General features: G+C 31.0%; 1 protein-coding gene across 1 annotated transcript; it reads right to left on the reverse strand.

Moving 5' to 3' along the window:
* Nucleotides 1-447: 447 nt before the first annotated feature.
* On the reverse strand, nt 448-8,515 carry LOC137398894 (uncharacterized). Its single transcript, XM_068085057.1, has 3 exons — nt 8,436-8,515; nt 2,228-2,944; nt 448-703 (listed from the first exon to the last, which is right to left on the reverse strand). The coding sequence occupies exons 1-3, from the start codon at nt 8,503-8,505 to the stop codon at nt 570-572; spliced, it is 921 nt and encodes a 306-aa protein (XP_067941158.1). The 5' UTR covers nt 8,506-8,515; the 3' UTR covers nt 448-569.
* Nucleotides 8,516-9,212: the final 697 nt, after the last annotated feature.

The following is a 9,212-nucleotide window of genomic DNA, read 5'->3' on the forward strand; positions in this document are numbered from 1 at the left end:
CAAATACAGTTTGGTGCCAAGTTTTAATTCTTAAATTTTATTTATATAGCCAAAAGACAGATGTACAGACAGACAAACGTTAAAATTTATATGTGTATATATATAATTTTTTATATATATTATAGGTAAGTATGTAAACCTTTTATAGTCTCTGGAAAAGTGTTATTCATTGTGGAGCCGTAAATGGCTCACAGGGGATTATTCACATTATTCGATAATTGTCATACTAGCAGATAGACCCTCTGTAAGTTAAAAATGCAGTCGCAACAATCATTTTATGAATGAAAAAAAGTGAGTTAAGAACTTAACATAAGATATTAATATGTCGAGTACCAAAATCAAAAAAAAAATGGGAGTTGTTTCGTTACTTATCCAACCACAATCAGGTTGGTTTATTGCAACGAGAAAATAACAGGAACGTGAAGCTTTTTATTTTATCATGGCTGTCACATTGACATTTTTCTGACAATATTTGTGCAACTATTAATTTTTGATAAAACTGGTTTTGCAGAGTTATTTTGCAGTCTTCAGTATCCAATGCATGACAAGTCAAACTGATGAGGTAGTAGCTATGGTTGTAGCTGAAACACTGTTATGTTCTTTTTATTATAGTTTGCTACAATCAGTCTGTCTCCAGAGATGTCCATGTCAAACACACAACCTTTTTCAATAGCACGGTCCATGAGCTCTGACACTATATCACCTACAATATAATAGGTATAATCAACAGTAACAACAGGTTCATAAATCTACCTCGCTTTAAAGTAATTTTAAGACGAACTTACAAAACATTTTTATAATTTTAGCAGAATTTACATACATTTCCATTAAATGTGATTGTTTTTGATATTTGAAGTCTTTTGACTGTCACAATTTTTAAGGATTTTACTTTAAAAAATTGATTGTTAGGATCAAACGAAAGTGTCATTATTATGTCTGTAGTTGCGAAGAGACCGGCAGAATTGTGATGCATAACTATGAGACAACAATGTGATAGGAGATATCAATTATAGCAGTGATATAAGTTTGTACTTACATGTATATCTGTCTGAACATTTAAACCACTTTTAGTTGTTTTTTATCTTTAGACATCTTTAGATTCAGACTGTATCAAACACCAAAGTCATCGCAAATGATAGGAAAATACCGATACTTTCTGATAAACTTTACTTAATTTGTTATAAGTTCATATTTAATTCAATTCCGCTGAAGCTGCACGAAACGCTCAATAAAATACTTATAAAATAACTAATTTTTGATTTATCACCATTATATATATAAATTAATCTATAACTCATTGGCATAGATCTGTACCATGGCTTTTTACAGCTAATTGTGTGAAAGTTCTCAACAATTTAAGCTCCATGTAAATAGTTGCAATGAAACAACAGTCAAAGTTCCAAGACTATCGTGACAATGTTTTCAAACAACTTATCAATATAAACTGTTTTTGTGACCAAAAACTACAATTAAGCAACTGCATAATACCCTAACCAACAAAGAAGTAAATCATTTGTAACCCTTTTCATGAAAATCCTTTATGTCTATGCTGCGCCCTTTCGCTGCAATGCTGCAATTAGTAGCAGAGTGTACATGAGAATAATCATGCATTAAAGTAGAACTTGCAAAACATTTCATTTGCTTTTATTCAAAAGTATTGGAATTTTTATCAATCGCATACGTTTTTTATGTTTGCGGTTCCACAAATGCCATATTTCTTTAAAATTATGATAAAAAAGACTGATAGTGGTTAAAAACTTTCATTGAGCAAAAATGGTACTACCGTGTCTATAGTTTCAAGGACTAACAAAATAGAAACGTGTAATGCTGCAACCTAAACACAATAGCTGATATCAAATAGGGCAACAATAACAACTATGACATCATTGTGCAGGTATTATCCTGAGAACTTTAACCGTGATAAGTTTTGTTGATTATCACCATGAAAACTTTTGCATTCAGTTTACATCAAACATCTACAATAGTTGGACAGGTTATTAAAATGCAGGTAATTTCTGAGACAATCTACCAAGGATTTGTGTAAGTTCATTTATAATTGATGTTGCCTTCAACTAGACCAGGATAATTAGTCATGGCAGTATTATATGAGTTTAAATAAACACTTTCTATCTACTCTCAATATATATGTTATTAACTAGATTGTACAGCACGTTTGTCAACACAGACTGTCACACCTATCATGTGTATAATTTATAAAGATACTAACCTGTTGAGCTATCCAGGACTTTTACAACGCTGCTGTTGCGCGCTGCCACCAGGACGTATCTCTTTCCATAGCATGCTACGCCCAGAGGCTGAGGCACATCTTTACAACACCAAATCAGCTGACCTTTGGATACATCTATCAAGCAGACTTGAGATGAGCTCAAGTCAGACACAACAACCTCGTCCGATCCTGAAACACAGAGTGAGACGTAATCTTGGCTAAGCTGAGAACAAGGAATTTCTTTGAGTTTATTCCCTGTAAGTGAGTAGATGATGAGAAGCTTGTTGTTTCTATCTGGAGCTACTACTTTATCACAAATGATTGATAGTCCTGTGAAGCAGCTGTCACAGTCACTGTGATTCCATGAAGTGACTTGCTTTCCTTGCTGGTCATGTACATAGATGGTCCAAGGATTGTCATACACTGTTGTATATAGTCTGTCCTTGTAAACCTCCATTGCTGCAGGGTAGCCGTTGAATGTGATGAATGAGCCTTTTACTTGGTAATTGTTGTCAATAGTAGCTACTGTTTTATTCTCCATTCCAGATAAAATTCGAGAGCTCCAGTTTCTTGCTGAATGAGGATTTGATGGCAAAGTTACTGTGTGAAGACGTCTGATGGATTTTGGAGAAGGTTTAGATGATCGAAGGTTCAGTTGCTCATCAATTAGAAACCCCTCAGTAGAGACAACTTCTAGCATGATCTCACAGCTTCCACCTGCACATACATAGAGAAAATCGTAAAAACATTCATATTAATATATTTAATCAAAAATAAAATGCACGATGCTTCAGTGACAGCAATGCAGCAGTTTCTCGCTTTTTGCACAGAATTGGGACTGGGGTCATGAAATGAAATAAAATTCATGAAATAGAAACTAGTATTTTAAAATACATATATAAGCAAAATATTTATTACCAGAACACTTAAACTGCTTTTTAACTCATTCGCCATCATCACGAGTTGTCTTGCAATTTTACATCCTAGCTAGGCTGCTAACTCATGTTATCTCAGCTTAGAAATTAACCTATACCATAGACAGTCCATTTTGAAGTTGTAGAAGAAAACTTTCGATTAGTTAAGAAAAGAAATTTCTGGCTAATCACAATAATATGCAAATATGCTTCAATGATATCTTTTGCAAAAGTTATAACCACAATACTAAAACTATATCGGCATCTACCAAAATCGAAAATCATTTTGGTGACAAAATTTTAATATTCGCGATCAATCTTTTAAAACCCCAGAAGTAAATATGTAGGTTACGAAATGGGAAGACACTGAAAGACTGCCTAATTTAAATTAGAATATTGTTTTAAATGTTTCAAAGTTTTTATTAACGTTTAACTTGCTTAATTTGAATTGTTATGTTAGAATAAAAATACACTTTTTAGGCAGTCATTCGTAGTCAGACTAAAGTTATCCTTCACTTTTGATAGGATCATATTGATTCTTAGAGCTACTTATGAAGTCCGAAACGTCAAGAACAGACTTACTGAACATATTTTTATTATTTGAGACATGTTTATGATATTTTATTAGAGTTACATTGGCATTTAGGTTAGCTATGTTCTATTTTGTAGAATGGTACTCTTGAGGAAAAGTTAAAAATTACAGTTCCATGATATTTACAACCAGGAATGACTGTTATTTATAAGAAATATTGTATGTAACTTTGTATTGTATGTAGTAAAACTATAATTTTACCTGAAACACTCATATTGGTAACATTTTTAATGTCAAGTTCTAACTTTGTTTCAGCAAATAAAGGTTTTTCAAAAAAAAATTAGTATTGTTTGAGTATTAGTAATTAGTAATTAGTTTTGAGACACTTGTCTACATGTAAGTAATATGAAGTCTGTATGTGAATTTTATTCCATTTTAAAAAAGGGGAATTGGCTGGATATTTTAAAGATTGAATAGGTAACCTATCTCAATCAGTTTCTTGTAGTAGTAAGTTAAATTGTAGCAATGTTTTTTTTATAATTAACTGGTATTTGACGTAGATTCCTTGAAAGTTAGTCGGTTGCGATTGAGTTAAACATATTGTTTTTTGCTTCTATACCACAAGTAAATAATGTGAAGTTAAATTATTTGACTTGCAGTTTATATATCCATTTAAGTCCTATTATGTTAAGTAAAACAGTATGCTTAAATAGTAAAGACATATTTTGGACTTTTTCTGGTGTGAAAATGTGTTGTAGTGATTAACTGGGTTTGTAGCATGAAAGAAATATCACAGTTTTAACTTGGAAAAATTATGAAAGTCATACACTTTATATACATATATTTATGTATTTTAGCAAGTATAAGCATATTAAGTATAAGTATATTTTAGTAGTAGCAATATGTCATTTACTATGATGGCAGCTATAGCTTGAGATTTACATGCAAGCGTGCTACCACTGCACTACTCAAAAACAAATTAAATTCTAAGAATAATTGTAAGCATACTTATTACGTGTGATGATCTCTCACAGCGCACTGGACTGTTAAAGTACTTGTAATGATAAAAACAAATCAATCTGATTTTATTTATGCAAAGCAACTACAGTGTAATTTGAAAGAATGGTAAAAAATTCTACTGAAAACTTTGAAAACAAATGTTCACAAACATTCTTACCATTATTTTAAAAACAATTTTTAGTTGTGCACAGCCAGTTAAGAAGCAACTAGTTATTTTATTGTAACCTTAAGTACATCAAGTCTTGGAGTTACAACGTAATTTCTTTATTGCTTTCGTAGGTTTGTGTCACCCATCCGTACCATTTGTATGACACTGTTTATTTAAACTTCTAGGATGTGACATACTTCAAATATTTGATATTTTTTTGATTTTAAAATGACTAGGTGCATAATAAAATGGAATAGGATTCATTGCAAGTAAGTCGGAAGTTGTCACAGTTGACATAGTGGCTAAGCTAAACAGAATAGATTCTACGAAGTTTCTCTGCAAACTGAACTTTTGTACCAAGTTTGGTTAGAACTGCTATTATAGTTAAATGTCTAAACTGTGTAAAGGTTTTAGAATTGGCTATAGCAAAATACTGAGAAAATTGTGCTGAAATCTTTGAGTGATTTATTATATGTGTATAGTTGCCAACTCCATAGCAATACCACTAAATTTAATCATAATAATTCAAATATGTATGTTTTAATACAAAATTTGACACAAAGTTTTGTTATGTAAAATTTCAAGCTCCATTTTGATATGTTTACGTATAATATCAGCCAGTAGTTCATAATCAAATTTGTGGACTGCTAGAAATAGACTTGTTGTATTATTTATAAATGAATTATAAATTTTATGAACTGTTCATATGCAATACTTTTTTAACTTTCTCAAGCATTTCTCTTCAAACTTTGCAGTTATTTCTTTTTAATCCTCTTTGGCATCAAGAGAACCACTTGAACTTAAGAAGTTATGTACATGTACATCTAAAACATTTTATTCAGCAGATGATTTTGCTTCCGCTACACTGTCCAAGTAGTCTTTTATGATTATTTTATTGCCGACACCATTGGGATGCACCATCAGGGCAAGAGCCTAGAATTTTTATTAAATGCTCAGTTTTCAGACTGCAGTGACTCCACACTTGCTTTTAAACAAAAATATATGTTTTAGCTTGACTCATTTTGTTAGCACCAAACACTTGACGCTAAACATACTATAGTTGACAAAGGGATAGCACCAGCGAGTCAATCGTGTGCTAGCTTAGATGGTTTCACTTTTCAATGAACCTTTTAAAAATAATTTCATTTGTTCATAAACCTTTATTATAGCTAGTCATTATCTAAACAAAGTTAAAATCTCATCAACTAAAATCTGGACAATCATTCTAATGATATTAGTGATTAGCTCGCATGTGCAAGCTGTAAACGTGATTATATGTTCATCACTATTTGCATTAAAACTATTTAGTTGAAATTTATATTGTTGAAATGTTTGCTTTGCTAAAAACATTTTTTGAAAACAAATATGAACTACGTCAGCTGTCAAGAAATATATTTGAAGTCAGAAGACATTGTAAAAGGTATTCAGCCGCCCGAACCAAACAAAGTACGTCAGACTGATCTGACAACCGGATCGATAATGGCAAAGGAAGCAATGCTAAATATAGTTGTTCAACTGTTTTAGCTTTGAAGTTGTCTGTAATACAAATCTGTTTGCTGGTTCTCTTTATTTTTAATATATATTTGCTGCATTTAGTAGATTATTAGATAGTATAAATCTTCACACTTGTATAGTACATACTTCTATAGTACAATTTGTTGGCATCATTGCCAAAACCTAGACAGCTTTTGATAGAGCAAGGCTCATCACCCATGTTCTACTGCACATTAAAGCTGTGTTGGCTGCAAACTGTAGCAAATTGTATACTCCAAACTTTAAAGAAACTTTTTATACTGAATGGCTAAATGTGTTTTTGAAGAAAGTATTTAATTTTTGTAAAAAGAAGTTTAAACATCTAAAACTTGACAGACTAAATATTTTACCAGTCTGCTCACAAAAAATACATATATATCAATTTCCAAAAAAACTTTTTATTGTGCTGTTATCTACAAAAAATAATTTGAGTTATGCCATTTTTGTTGCAGCCATTTTTATTATTCCTAAAATAGCCACTATTTGGGTGATCATGATTGGCAGTTCCATGGCGTATGCAGTTGTTAGTGACAGAGTTAATTGGAAATAATATACTGAAATAAAACTCCCTTAACCTGATATGTTCTGAATAGTATATGATCATAATGTGCAATGTCTTGCATCATTATACAAGAAAATATGATTTGAAGAAATTAAAGATTGCTGATAAAAATATGGTCAATATATATGAATAATCTTTTAGAGCGACATGTTTCTTAATAAATACAAAGTCATGATCAAAAAGTAGTCAGGTTATCAAAAGTAAAATTAAAGATTTCTACACAGTATTATTTCACTATAAAATTCAAAAAAACAACCTTTCAATACAATATAAAAAAGTGATTTATCAGAATATAATGTTGTGTGCAAAGTTTAACATACTAATTTATATTAAAATAAGTTGTAGCACAGTATATAGAATTAATTTATAACAAAAAATAAATAAATGACAACAAACATAATTTGATGCAATATAAAGCTATTTGATATAATGCCAAAATATAACATCATTGGATATAAATTAATATCACATAATGCAAAGTCATATGATAATGTAATAGTTATGTATTTGATTGTGTAATTAACTTGCTTTAAAACTGTGAAGTTGCATTTTACTATTTTGTTTAATAGAATAATCTATACACTTATATTTGATTTTTTGGGATTAACAATGAGATTACCTAAACTAGTGTTTAGACATTATCACTAAAAGTTAAACCACAGATTTTTACAACTACAAACAACAAAAACTGGACAAGTAAATTGAACCAGAGACAAAGGAAACCAGTGTAAACTAGAACCAAAGAATATTAGAGCAAGGCAGAGAAGAATAACCGTAGAAAAACATCAATGGACAAATAAAATATATATAAACAAACAAAACAAAAGAGACACATACATGTAGATCCAGAGACCAAAATAACCAAAAATAAACCAGATAAAATATTATAAATCTATGTTTGCATTGCTAAGATTTACTTCTTTTTTTCTATTAATGTTAATAATAAAATGTAAATGTTTGCAAATAAAATATTTATCATGAAACTTATTATAGTTCAATTTAGTATAAATTTTCCGAAAGCTGTAGCAATCATATGCTAGTTAAATTGGCAGCTCATCGGTTTTTAAAGTAGATAATGTTAACAAAGCCCGCAATGTAGATGTTGCATTTAATATACACTCATTACATGAGAAAAACTTGTGAGTAGTAGGGTAAAAGTCGGTCGAAAAAATCTGGCTGAGCTTGCTAAACATCAGCCAACCAACTAAGAGTAGACAATGATCTCTTTGTTCTGATTAGCAATGCTCGTTCCTTACATTTTTGCTATGTTATAACATACTGTTTAAAAACAAATGTATAATATTATTGATATTACAAACAACCTCTTATTGCAAACAATGTTAGTGCTTATAACAATAAATAAGGTGTCTAGACTTCCAATCAGGCCAAGTCGCAGATGGGACAAAGATTGAATCCTTGAGCTAACTTTGATTGTGACCCCTGTAAATTTATGGCGTGCACCACTTTTATTGCTTAGATATATCTTTCAATAAACTTACTTTTGTCTTTTACTTTGCTGAGTGAAGGAATGTCTATTGATGGCAGAACTTCATCAACCAACTGTTGCATGATGCTCTTAGTGTTGCTGTAGCCTGACACAATATCACACTGCAAAATAACATGAAGCAAATAAAAACTTCAAATGTATAACAAATAAAGCCCTACTTTGACATAAGTTGACAACCAAAATACAAGAAATTTGAGACACAAGCAAAGCCTAAAATATGTTTTGTTTTAGTTTTATTAGAAAACTCTAAGATCTCGCCTACAAATTGATTCCTGATGTTGTCATTTAGGATCAGAATGCTGCCGTCAACTACACAATTGTTCGGTGTTTCTTGTCGAAATATTTGAGACCTTGTAAATGCTTCAAACAGTTAATGTGAAACTGAGACAAAAACACCAAACTAAAAAGGGTTTAAGAATTCAAGAAGAAAAAAATTAGAACTAATTTTAGTGAAAAGCTGAACTCAGCTTAAAGCAGGTGTTTAGTAAGGTAAATTCGTTTGATTGCAATTCAAGGTAGATGTTATCATTTGTAGCATCACCAGTCCAGTGTTTTAAAGGAGCTGCTGTCTGTCACGTCACCGATAGTCACTGTGCGTGTATCAAAGGTAAGATCACTATACGATTTCTAGGCTACATAGTAATATTATCTTCTATTGCAGATTATACCCACACAATACTCATTTGAACATCGGTTTGCGTGAAGAATGCAGTATCACAATTAAAAATATGTTTCCTTTCATAATCTTTATTTGTCATATTTTGCTTTC

This window comes from Watersipora subatra, chromosome 6 (assembly GCF_963576615.1).
Source record: "Watersipora subatra chromosome 6, tzWatSuba1.1, whole genome shotgun sequence".
Taxonomy (NCBI): Eukaryota; Metazoa; Bryozoa; class Gymnolaemata; order Cheilostomatida; family Watersiporidae; genus Watersipora; species Watersipora subatra.